Below are 13,833 nucleotides of genomic sequence, written 5' to 3'. Positions count from 1 at the left end.
CTGAAGTCATGTGACCATTTTTACAATCTACAGTTTGCATAAAACATTTTTCATAATTAGGCTTTTCTAAAATAGAGGTGCTGGTCAGGGTCTTTTTAAGATCATTAACCCTCTGGGGTCTGACGGGGTTTTAGAGGCCTGGACAAATTTTGACATGTCCTGACATTTGTGCTTTTTTCAGTGTCTTTTAAACATATTAATGTCTAAAGTCTGATAACACTGTAATCAGCACAAAATTGGCTACAATAATATTTGAGCAGCAAGTTTATAATGATTGTGTTTTTGAGAAAAAAGTGTTTATGCATGGTTAGTGAAAAACTACAATTTTTTACTCACTGAAATAAGACCATAAAACACAAACAGAACATTGGTTCACAAGACTTTGGAGACCTGCATGTTGTAGGCTAAAGTGTTTACTTCAGAGTGCTGTGAATGTCATCTTGTTCACACATTCACAGTAAACAATACACTGATTTAAATTTTCTAAGACACTTTTTGTCCAGAAAGGCCATATGCAAGAGGGTGTGTCTGAGGATGAATAGTCATGTGATTTACCTGAGAACACAAAAGACGCACTGAACGTCCAGACAAAGACGCATAATGAGCCTTTCAGTCAGTGTAGATGGGACGGAATAGTGCAGCACAATACAAAACAATGAGGAGCCAAACGATCCTTATTTGAGTTAAAATCAGTGTTTTTACTCTGAGGACAAGCTAAACTATTTGTCTCTGCGTGCAGTGGCGGAGCCAGACTTTTTTGCATGGGGTGGCCAAAGGGTGGCCAGGGATATTGAAGGGGTGGCCATGCTGTGACCAATTAAGGCGGGGAGTCTAGGGAAAATTTTAAATGAGCTAGATTTGATTTCCTGTATTTTGGTGTATTTGGTGGCATATTTGGTACCATGTCGTAGTCATTCAATTAGGCCTAACTCATGAACAAAATCCATGTGAGCCAAGAGGTTAGAAATTAATGTATTCATTTATTTATGTAACATAAAGCATCTGCAAACACATTCACCCCATAATGACCCATCAAGGTGACTATCAAGCTGGTAAATTAACCTAAAATCACAGCATACAATTTTCCACATTTATGAAAACAAAACAAAGAAACTATCCAGCTTGTTACCGCTAGTTAAGCACCAGGATTTAACATTCATTACAAAAATGCAAAAGTAAAAACTAAAAAGATCACCTGTCCCAGGCAGGATGTCAGGATATAAGTCAGGCTTGAATTAAAGGTGCTTTTTTCAGTGAAAGGAAAATACATGTATACTGAACTCATACATGCAGTTTCTCCATTTCTACAGATATTTTCTGTTATATGTACTGTAGAAACTAAATGTGTTTGAGTTATGAGCTCTTGTTTAGGATATATTCTAAGAGAGTTATGTGAGTCCATGAGTGGTGTGCGTGTGTGTGTTGAGAGAGTGCATGAATATTGTGTGTGTATGAATGAATGTGTGTTACATGTCAATATAAAGATGTAGTGCTTGACTGGTGTGTGTTGTATGTTGATAAAGATGCGGTGTAGTGCATGTAGATGAGATGTATTTATATTAATATTATATATTATATTTGTATATTTAAAGTTGTATGTTAGAGTGAGCAAAGTGATTCTCAAACTCATCCATAAGTATGTTTTAATGAGTTTAAGTGCAGAGAAGCTTCTTTCACATGAAGCTGTGCTCACAGGGGTGGTGACTGCGATTTTATACAACCTGAATAGTTTATGAAAAATTTCACGATTTGGCTGAAGTATTTTTGTCACATCCAGTATGCTTGAAGGCTTTTCAATGCCTGCTTGGATTTTTCTGTCCAGTATGCGCTTGAACTGATGTAGTTCATGTTTCAAATCTTCTGCATTGCAATCATAAAGTGCTGCAAATGGAAGCAGTGCTTCCTCATCACAGAACTGATTACTTTTGGAGGTTTAAAGCTTCACACATTACAGTACAACTTGGCTTTGAAAACCTCCGCTCGATCTCATTCACCATGACATCTATTGTTTGGTAAAAAATTCCAATTCTAAAAATGTCCTTGTGCCGTAGGAATCACAGTCTGAGGAGTTGGCAAATAAAGATTTGCCAACTCCTTCAGGCGAGCCTGACCACTGTTTTTCCCCCGCATAACCTACGCTCCATCATACGCCTGCCAAACTAAATTTTCTCTGAAATCTAGGCCGTAGTGCTCAAGTATTCTGACTACCCTTTTGGTCAATTCAGCTGCATCAAGCTGTTCTAATGCTTCAAAATGCAAAAAGCTTTCCTTTACCTCCCCATTATAATAGTACCGTAGTACAATTGACATCTGTTCTTTCTTTGCAATGTCTTCCGTCTCGTCTGCCAAAAGGGCAAAGACCTGACTATCCTTCACTTCCTTTATGATGGTGGAACACACCATTTCTGCTAATACATCTAACACTTCATTTTGGATTTGATGTGAAGTGTATTTGCCACCCCTGCCACGGTCACCCCTGGCCACCCCGTAGCTCCGCCACAGTCTGTGTGGAATATAAGAAGCGCTTCGTCACGTCCGTGATGCGCAGAAAAAGTGAGTAAATTCTATGATGAAGTTTGATATTTTGTGTCATTTCTCGGGGGCGTGCACATATTTACCTGGTTCACCTGAGATTATTTACATGTGAACAGTGGACAGTGTACAAGGCGGGACCGCATTACCTGTAATGAGGTAAGACAGGAAAAAACGGACTTCTCCTTACGTTCATATGGATTAAATAAAAAGTGATGATTTGTTTTCAACTTGAATTGTTTCATTTAAAAGAAAACATTTCAAGCTTTTTAGCCATATAATTCTTATTTTTATGAGCCAAGTATTCGCTGAGATTCTGGTTGTTTTATTTACGCATCTGTGAAGAGAAATGAGAGAGACAGAAAAGACAGCACACCCTGTCGGTTTTCTTTATTTAACAAAAGCACAGTGTTTTGTTTTTATTATGATGGTATACATGTCACGAACTAGGGCGAGGTCAGGAGCAGACTTGCACTTGGTGCACAAAAACACAGGAGTGAAGAAAAGGAGTCTATTAACGAAAACAAAGCTGAACAAGGAACGAATACACAAAGCAGGAGAAGGTCGAGACGAGGAAACTTTTAAGTAAGGTACATGGGCAGGGTCACGAGGAAACGAGGCACACGGGGCTACAAGAAAACAGGAACGTGGGACGGGAACACAAACTCTAAAGGGAAACAAGGCATGAGGGTCTGGGATACTCCCAGAGGGTTAACACTGAAGTCATATGACCATTTTTACAATCAAGTTTGCATAAAACATTATTCATGGTTAGGCAGTCCTAAAACAGAGGTCACGAGGAAAGGGTCTTTTTAAGATCATTAAAGACTTTTTCTGCAATTTCAGTCATTTTATTTTGTCATGAGCTGCCATAGGTGTGTCATAAATCAGTTTCAACAATGGACTAGACAACTCTGAATAGTTTGGTATAGTTTTGGTATAGTAGTGAATAGTGAGTCAAATACTGGTTTAATTCCTTCAACAGCCTCAGGTTTTAGTGGATATTGTCTTTGAAAGGGCCCGAAGGTACCTTTTGGTGTTATTTTAACTGGTTCTACTCCTTTGATTCTCCCTACATCTGCTGCTCCTGTAGTCCATGAATATGAGGGAATTTCCTTTAATTGATCTTCTTCCTCTGTTGTTAGAGTGAACACTTCTACTCATTCTTTTACACTTAGATGTTTAGCTTTTGTTGTGATTGTTCACCAGTTCAATCTTTTGCTATATGTGTCTACAGAGCAGTTGTAGAAAACATGAGGGTCACCTGGGACTGGCTCCCAGGCAGTCCCCACCTCTTCAGTCCTGTTTACAAATGCTCCTAAGTCTTTCCACTCAGCTGTTGAAGGTTCAGGGATCATGTACTTCAAATGGCACTGACAGTAGGTCAACATGTAGTCCTCCATTTAGTAACAGAGTAGCCTGCTCCTCCCTCCTGGTGCTCAGGGCGTGTCTTTCTCTGTAACTTTTCAGTTACTTAAAAAATTCTTCTTACCTTACCTCTTACCGTCTCTGGTCTCTCTTTTCAAAATTAAATCGCGTCACTCTCCCCTCACAGCAGATCCTAGCCTCTCAATGCTCCAAACCGTTCCCTTATGGGACCGGGGTGGAGGGCTTTCAGTCAGAAGTCTTAGACTCCCCCATGCACGGTTTGTAGGTCCAAACCTGGAAGGAAGAGGAGATATTGCGGTAAGATTATATAGAAGTTTTACTTGCAAGGAGTAACAGTCACACAGCACCTTGGTACAGCATGAGGATCACTGGCTGCTTGCAGCCTAACACATCAGTTTTCATGGTAACACAAAAGGAGGTGATTTCCCACAGAAAGACATCTGGGCCCTTATCAAACAGTCAAGGTTAGAGCAAACTGTGCTCACTGAGAGCAACAATTATATTTCCACAATACACAATTGGCCCCATTCAGAAGTATTTCAGTTCTACTAAATTAAGGTGGATCAGGTCACAGGAGGGTAAACATTTTAATTTCTCTAACACAAACAATTCACATCTTTAAAATCTACGTATTTTTATTATATACCTTTTACAGTGTGAACAAAGTGAACAAAACATAATCTGATATGAATATGTGTGGACAGGACGACTTCATAACATGTTTTTCATGTTCTTTCAAACACCACTTAGGACACTTTGATTAGGGTTTCATTCATTTTAAGAAGAAAAATTGGAAAAGATCATAGCTTTGCTTAAAATGTCTAAGTTAGATTCAAGGAAATGACAGAAAAATAAAACATTGAAAAACCCTCAGAGGAGCAGGAAAAGGCATAGTCAAAAAAAATAAAAAATTCAAGCACAGTTATTACACGTATGAAAATCTTAAACATGGATGAGACACGGAAATCACAAGAAACACACAAAAGTTGCATGAATGCTTTGTGTACATAGAGCACATTACATGGCAGAGTACAAAGGAAAACTGGTAAAAAGACAGAGGTGCTTATTAGGGAAGTAGAAACAGGTGTGGTGGGTGTGGAAGTCCTACCAGGTAAAGAAGGGAATGAGAACTGGGTGTGCAATGCAGAGGCAGAGGGAAAGTTTGTGGATAGCTTTTATTGCTATTTCACATAAAAGTCCAGGAAGTAAAAGGGCCAAAAACAAGGCTGTCTCAGGTGTTAATGTGTTATATTTCCTGTTTACAGGTGTCTGTAATTATCTGCTCAGTGTGCTTCTTGATTCTTCTTTGCAGTGTGGAAAAATGCACCAGTTAATCATTTTTCTCCTCCCTGCCTTGCCTTTAGACAGCACCTGAAGAAGGAATCATCAATTATCAGAAGTGTTCTTTTTGTTAGACCAGTTGGATGTCATGCTTCAGAGACGGTTTGACACCACTGGGTCTCCGTACTGCCATTTAAATGGTTCTAAAAGTTAAAGAACTGATTGTAAATATTATTCTTTTGCATGGTGAACTTAAACCTCTGAACTTTTATCCTGTTACACTGACAAGTCACATGTACTTCTGCAGTCTGTAACTGTACTGAAGCACCAGTTTATTTTCAGGATTATTCAGTATAAACAACATGTCATCTCCAGATTCTAATGGGTCCGTCAAGACGTTCTTTCAACTATCACTGTTGTAACGTGAGTGACCCATAGTGACCTGTGACCTGTGCAACAAGTCTCTGTGGGACATTCTAACTCCTAAATCAAACAGTACTGTTTCAGGAACCACCAGATGGCAGCACGGGATAGCTGGTTGTTTCGGATGCAGCTTCTCTTGTACTGTGCAGAAACAGGTTCAGTGAGGTCAACCCCGGAACCTGAATCAGCCCAGAGCAAGACTTAAATATATTCAGGATTTTACTCATTCAGCCAGGTTGTATCTTAGTAAAGTTGAGTTTTTGCACCAATGTTCAGCTTTTAAAGTTCTGTCTGTCCTGTGCAATACATTGTTATTGTTGGTTCACTAACTACAGAACTAATATCCTTTCATTCGTGTGGAAAAATGCTCACATATATTTGTGAATAAAAATCACATACTGTGATGAAAATATCTCAAACTTGAAGCCATCAAATACTGATCACATATATACAATGTGTATATTTGTGCTTGTTAGTGAATCACCTCTCATTCATTAGTGAAGGTTATACCTTTATAACTAATATAACAAGATTTTATTTGAAGTTTCCTTACGATTTCAGTAAGTACCAAACAATTATTAACATAACACACTGCAAATATCAATAATCACAGTACAATGATATATTTTATGAAATATAGTTTCATTAGTGTTAATGGTGCATTATTGTGTAGCTGATCGGCAAATCTAACATTTTCCTGAGCCTATTGTGAATTCAAGGACAGTGGTGGTCAGTTTTAATATGCAGAGAAGTACAGAAGAAATCACATACAGAGGAATTCAAGCTCAGATGCAAATTTGAATTAAAAACTCAGAAGCTGTGTTTTATTCTGATGACCTGTGATTTGTATTTATTGATATGAAAATACTAAAATATAAATAATGATCATTAATATGGTAGCTGGGGAAATTTTGAGGCTGCATCTATTATATTCACTTTATTGAAAACAATTGTGAAAAAACAAATATTAGTACAGATAAACTAGAGTTAAGTTACTCTACAGGTTCATAATGTGAATAACAGAATTTATTATTTATTATAATTTATTTATTTTATTGTTGGCTCTTTAATCATGTAGGACAAACCGTTTTACCTTCCCTTAGAAATGCAACAATCACCTTTCTGATCTGAGGCAGATTCAGGCCATAAACTAGAGGGTTACTGATGGGAGGAATGATCAGAAACTCCAGAGATAAAACAACAATAACAAATGGATTTACTTTTTCAGCATAATACTGACTCAATGACACCTCACAGAGTATTGAGATACAAAAGTTCCCAAATGTGACTATGTGGGGCAGGCAGGTTTGTAAAGCCTTTCCTCTGAAGTCAGACGAACTTCTCCTGCAAACAAGCAGAATGCGCAGGTAGGTGTAGAGGACAAAGGACAGGGGGACAAAGATCGATATCACACCAAGAAACTGGCCTGATATGCTGATCAGTGTTGTGTCCACACAGGAGAGTTGAACTATAGACCAGCTGGTGCAAAAAATCCTGTAGAGTTTATTTCTACACAAAGGTAAATTTGTGGTGACATACAAAAAGAAGCCAAAAACACACACAGGGTAGAGCACAACAACAACAAGAAGCAGCAGCATCGTCCTAAATGTCATTTTACTGTGATAGTGTAAAGGCTGGCAAATAGCAACAAATCTGTCATAGGCCATGACTGTGAGAATATTCACATCATGTGATTTATAAGTGTGAATCATGTACATCTGAATGAAACAGAACGGACGTGAGATGAAATGAGTGTCGGACAGAAGGTCCATCAGGAACCTGGGGAAGAAGCCGGCCGAGCCGTACAGAGAGTTTAAAGACAGACAGCAGATGAAAATATACATGGGCTGATGCAGAGAGTTCTCCAGGCAGACTGTCAGAATAATGACAACATTAGCAGAGATTATAATCATGTAGATCAACAGACACAGGCTGAAGATCAGATATCTGAGGGGCCCATAGTCTGCAAACACAGTGAACTGAAAATAGGAGGGAGTCAGGCTGTTGTTGCTCTTCATGTCTGATCAACAGCAGAGCTGGAAGAAGACAAGTCAGAGGGATGGACACAGCAGAAGGGGGACAGATTAAAAGAGCTGAACAGAAAGTTACTGAGATTCAAATGTTCTCAAATGACTTTTCTGTCCTTGTGTCAACAACATGAACCTGCAGGCAAATAGCTACATTTACAACTAGTGTTAGAAATCACAGGATAAACACATTTCAAGATGCATTGAAAACATGCACAGATGGAAAAATGTCACATGTAGTAAATGGCCAACCAGCATCACATTCCTCATAACATATAGACAGTTGTTGAAATCATGTCTGAGCATAAAGAATAGAAGGTAATGTGGTTAGAAATGATCACTGCTGATGTTCAGCTTCCAGCTCCTACACGTCCATTTTCACAGCTGATGGAGTCTCAGTGATTCACTGATAGTCCTCCCAGTGTAACCCAAATTGAGGCAGCTCCTGGACTTTATCCTGTTTTGCTGTGACACTGAAAGCAGCTACAGATACAGACTGGGCCCAGAGGGAGATGATGGAAGTCCAGCCCTTCACAAACTCACTTCATGTTTTTTTTCCTGATGTTTTCTCTGCTTGCAGTCAGAACAATACAAAGACAACCAGACTGACAGAGACAGGTTCAAGGCTAATGGATGCAGATGAAGGCAGTGGGTTAGCTGATGCTGGAACATGCCAGAAGAGAAACAGGGTGGAGGCCAACTGTGAGACCAATACCAGGCTCTTCCACGAGGCATCGTCATTATTCATTATTCCAATAGAATCTGTGACCATGTCCAGCCATTCATTTTTAACCTTCCTAGGCTAAATCAGATATATAGTATTTCTAGTGTATTCTGAATTCACCCTGAGACCTCCCATCAGCTAGACATACCTGAAGTATCTACAGTGGAAGGTGCCCAGAAGGTCTCAACCTAAAAGCATCCCTCGTCTCTGGGTTAAAGACCTCACAGATCACTCCTAGGAAGCTGGGAGTGCAAGTTGTGCCTGTGCTGTACCAGACATCACGTGTCCAGTGCCGCTTGGCCCATCTGGCTGCTGGATGGAGCAACAGCATTCTCTAGTGGGCTGAAGTGTACTGGACTACCCACCCCCCTAGGGCCAGTTTCTGATAATCCTCCAGTTTGAACGCGTCAAAAGTCTCTGACCACCTTAGATCATATCTATGAGCATTCCTGTGGGCCATATCCTTCCCAGTCTATTAAATACTTCCAGCCCTTGCCTCTTCTGCAGGTCCCAATGATCTGCCAGCTGAAGAACTGTTGTCTATCTCGCACCTGGGAGAGCAAAGGGAGTCCCAAGGTGTGCTGTAGCATACTGGACTATACTGTCTTAACTTTGGAGAAATGGAAGCTTGAAGCTTTAACTGGATTGTCTCTGGACTTATGTCCTTAATGATAGAGTTAAAGGAACATTGAAATATATCCTACCCGAAGCTCCTCAGAAGGATTTAGACTAAATCATCTTTGGAAATTATCAAATCAAAAGACACAAAAATGATCAGACAAAGCAACATCAATCACAGCGACATTAGAAACGTTAACACCCTTAGTGATGACAAGGTGTTGCGCCCTCGTGGCGGTGACAAGGGAAAAACAGGTGAGGACCCAAATGCTGGACAAACAGGCTTTTATTCTCTGCTACTCGGCGGGCAGGCAGACAGACAGACAGGCAGACAGGAGAATAGCAGGGGTACAGTAACTAAGAATAACTAATGTTCCAGCAGGGAACAAAGGGAACCGGAGAACTTAAATACTAAAACACAAGACACAGGTGAAAACAATCTACTAATGACAACTGAACATAAAGGCACTTGGAACACGACACGGAACAGAAACAGGAAAGGGAGGATGGCCTCGCAGGCAGGCGTGGGTCTGAAGCCGTTCGGGAGGACGGCCTCACAGGCAGGCGTGGGTCCGAAGCCGTTCGGGAGGACGGCCTCACAGGCAGGCGTGGGTCCAAAACCGTTCGGGAGGACGGCCTCGCAGGCAGGCGTGGGTCCGAAGCCGTTCCTGCCGCCTCAGCGGTGGCTGGTCGGGGAACTCTGCAGGCTGCCGCTGCGGCTCTGGGAACTCGCCTGGCTCCCGCTGCGGCTCTGGGAACTCGGCTGGCTGCCGCTGCGGCACAGGGAACTCGGCTGGCTGCCGCGTCGGCGGTGGCTGGTCGGGGAACTCTGCAGGCTGCCGCTGCGGATCTGGGAACTCGGCTGGCTGCCACATCAGCGGTGCAGAGTTTCCCGACCAGCCACCGCTGATGTGGCAGCCAGCCGAAGTCCCTGGGCCGCAGCGGCCGCCAGTGGAGTTCCCTGACCAGCAACCGCCGACGCGGCAGTCAGTAGAGTTCCCCCGACCAGCCAGCCAGCGGCACAGGGAACTCGGCTGACTGCCGCTGCGGCTCAGGGACATCAGGCAGCTGCGGCGGCGGCTCAGGGACATCAGGCAGCTGCGGCGGAGGCTCAGGGACATCAGGCAGCTGCGGCGGCGGCTCCTGCTGCTCGGGATACTCGGGAAGCTGCTGCGGCAGCTCAGGACACTCAGCATACTCAGGAAACTCAGGAAACTGCCGCGGCAGCTCAGGATACTCGGGATACTCAGGAAGCTGCTGCGGCAGCTCAGGACACTCGGGATACTCTGGAAGCTGCTGCGGCAGCTCAGGATACTCAGACAGCTGCAGCAGCAGCGGCTCTGGCTCTGGCTTGGGCTGCTGAGGAAGCTCTGGCTCGGGCTGCTGAGGAAGCTCTGGCTCGGGCTGCTGAGGAAGCTCTGGCTGCTGAGGAAGCTCTGGCTCGGGCTGCTGAGGAAGCTCTGGCTCGGGCTGCTGAGGAAGCTCTGGCTCGGGCTGCTGAGGAAGCTCTGGCTCTGGCTGCTGAGGAAGCTCTGGCTCGGGCTGCTGAGGAAGCTCTGGCTCGGGCTGCTGAGGAAGCTCTGGCTCGGGCTGCTGAGGAAGCTCTGGCTCGGGCTGCTGAGGAAGCTCTGGCTCGGGCTGCTGAGGAAGCTCTGGCTCTGGCTCGGGCTGCTGAGGAAGCTCTGGCTCGGGCTGCTGAGGAACAGGTAACGCTGGTGGCTGTGGTCCGTACGGCCCCAGGGATTCCGGGGACTCAGGGGACAAAGGTCTGGACGGTCCCAGGGGCTCCAGCCCTAGGGACTCCGGTGGCAATGGTCTAGGTGGCCCCGGGGTTCCCGGTGACTCAGGGGACAGCAACCTACGCACAGACATGGTCCACAGGGACCATTGTTCGCTTTGGTTGTGAGTCGCACTTCTCTGGACTGGTATGAGTTTTGCCATTTGGCTCAACTTCTTCAAGGGTGATATCCTGAAGTGTGTTTTCAGATTCTGGTCACCAACCCCTGTTGGACTTTGTTAAACCAGTTTGTCTATACTAAAAGCACGCATGTGCTCTGGGCTTTGACCAGAACCAGCTGTTTCCTATTTCTGCTTGCGGCTTCCACTTGTATCCCAGAGTGGGCGGCTGCATTGTATAAGTGTGCAATGACCCTCTCTCTTTGCACATGTGAGAACCCCAAACTATAGCACTTTCTACTTATTTAATATTTATTACATGAAGTTCTTTTATCGATTACTTGTGGTTTTTACTGTTATTTGTGTTTTCATGAAGCCTTGTTCAGAATTTCGTTGCATTGCATGTATGATGTGTTTGCTGAATGACAGTAAAGGAAATCTTGAATCTTGTTATTCAGTGGCAAATTTCAAACTTGCGAGAAAAGAGAAAAACTATACTTTGAAATTGGTAACGAGACACTTCTGTGAAAAGTCTTCTGTAACTGGCAGCAGCTGCCCTGTGGTGGTTGTGTTTCTAGTTCTGTGTGTATATTTATGTAAAAATTTAATTTGACAGGAAAAAGAATATATTTTACATGATTCACAATTACCCTGCTAAATCCTGTTTATGTAACAAAACATTGATATTATCTTCTATTCATGTAGATGGTTTATTGAAGAGGTGGACAGGACTAGGTTGATAATTTCAGGTGTTTTAATATAAAGATATGACGCCTGATACAATAAGGCTGAGAACCAGAATGGACAAAAGCATTTTACACAGGCATGTAAGTTTATACACCACATCTTTCCAGTTACATACAGTGGGTACGGAAAGTATTCAGACCCCTTTAAATTTTTCACTCTTTGTGTCATTGCAGCCATTTGCCTAAATCCAAAAAGTTCATTTTATTTCTCATTAATGTACACTCAGCACCCCATCTTGACAGAAAAAAACAGAAATGTAGAAATTTTTGCAAATTTATTAAAAAAGAAAAACTGAAATATCACATGGTCATAAGTATTCAGACCCTGTGCTCAGTATTGAGTAGAAACACCCTTTTGAGCTAGTACAGCCATGAGTCTTCTTGGGAATGATGCAACAAGTTTTTCACACCTGGATTTGGGGATCCTCTGCCATTCTTCCTTGCAGATCCTCTCCAGTTCTGTCAGGTTGGATGGTGAACGTTGGTGGACAGCCATTTTCAGGTCTCTCCAGAGATGCTCAATTGGGTTTAGGTCAGGGCTCTGGCTGGGCCAGTCAAGAACGGTCACAGAGTTGTTCCGAAGCCACTGCTTTGTTATTTTAGCTGTGTGCTTAGGGTCATTGTCCTGTTGAAAGGTGAACCTTCGGCCCAGTCTGAGGTCCTGAGCACTCTGGAAGAGGTTTTCTTCCAGGATATCTCTGTACTTGGCCACATTCATCTTTCCTTCAATTGCAACCAGTCATCCTGTCCCTGCAGCTGAAAAACACCCCCACAACATGATGCTCCCACCACCATGTTTCACTGTAGGGATTGTATTGGGCAGGGGATGAGCAGTGCCTGGTTTTCTCCACACATACCGCTTAGAATTAATGCCAAAAAGTTCAATCTTGGTCTCATCAGACCAGAGAATCTTATTTCTCCTAGTCTGGGAGTCCTTCATGTGTTTTTTGGCAAACTCTATGCAGGCTTTCATGTGTCTTGCACTGAGGAGAGGCTTCCGTCGGGCCACTCTGCCATAAAGCCCCGACTGGTGGAGGGCTGCAGTGATAGTTGACTTTGTGGAACTTTCTCCCATCTCCCTACTGCATCTCTGGAGCTCAGCCACAGTGATCTTTGGGTTCTTCTTTACCTCTCTCACCAAGGCTCTTCTCCCACGATTGCTCAGTTTGGCTGGACGGCCAGGTCTAGGAAGAGTTCTGGTCGTCCCAAACCTTTTCCATTTGAGGATTATGGAGGCCACTGTGCTCTTAGGAACCTTGAGTGCTGCAGAAATTCTTTTGTAACCTTGGCCAGATCTGTGCCTTGCCACAGTTCTGTCTCTGAGCTCCTTGGGCAGTTCCTTCGACCTCATGATTCTCATTTGCTCTGACATGCACTGTGAGCTGTAAAGTCTTATATAGACAGGTGTGTGCCTTTCCTAATCAAGTCCAATCAGTTTAATTAAACACAGCTGGACTCCAATGAAGGAGCAGAACCATCTCAAGGAGGATCAGAAGAAATGGACAGCATGTGAGTTAAATATGAGTGTCACTGCAAAGCGTCTGAATACTTATGACCATGTGATATTTCAGTTTTTCTTTTTTAATAAATTTGCAAAAATTTCTACATTTCTGTTCTTTTCTGTCAAGATGGGGTGCTGAGTGTACATTAATGAGAAATAAAATGAACTTTTTGGATTTTGGCAAATGGCTGCAATGACACAAAGAGTGAAAAATTTAAAGGGGTCTGAATACTTTCCGTACCCACTGTATGTCTTCCTAAGAAGTGCAACATGTCACTTGTCTCAACACGTGGACCCCCACAAGTTGTTTACCTTTCCCCTTCACTGATGGGCAGACAGGACAAAACATCTGGAATCATCTGGAATGAGTTTTATTGGTCCTATACTCTGACCCTCTTCTTTTTTCATAGAAAGTCTGAGAAATAATTGTTGCATATCCCATATCAAATGATATGAATATAAATCCATCTAACATATATTCACAATAAACTATTTAAACAACACACACAGACAATGAGCACATCACTATTTTTCCGTAGGTCATTAAACACAAAATTAAATTCAGAATCAAACAGTTGATTTAGAATAAAAATGGACCTTTGAGTTAGGGGGTTTTGAAGCTTATTCATTAGAGATTACATTTTTAGAGTGGATGATTCTTACTGCATTTGTGGTTTACAAATAAATCTTTGTAAT

General features: G+C 42.7%; 1 protein-coding gene across 1 annotated transcript; it reads right to left on the bottom strand.

Annotated features, from left to right (window-relative positions):
- Positions 1-6,695: 6,695 nt before the first annotated feature.
- On the bottom strand, positions 6,696-7,849 carry LOC113123220 (putative gustatory receptor clone PTE01). Its single transcript, XM_026295040.1, has one exon. It carries the CDS (start codon positions 7,641-7,643, stop codon positions 6,696-6,698), a length of 948 nt encoding a protein of 315 aa, XP_026150825.1. The 5' UTR covers positions 7,644-7,849.
- Positions 7,850-13,833: the final 5,984 nt, after the last annotated feature.

Source organism: Mastacembelus armatus, chromosome 21, assembly GCF_900324485.2.
Source record: "Mastacembelus armatus chromosome 21, fMasArm1.2, whole genome shotgun sequence".
Classification (NCBI taxonomy): Eukaryota; Metazoa; Chordata; class Actinopteri; order Synbranchiformes; family Mastacembelidae; genus Mastacembelus; species Mastacembelus armatus.
Note: the sequence above shows the minus strand (reverse complement) of the source record. Positions and strands in the feature narration are given on the sequence as shown.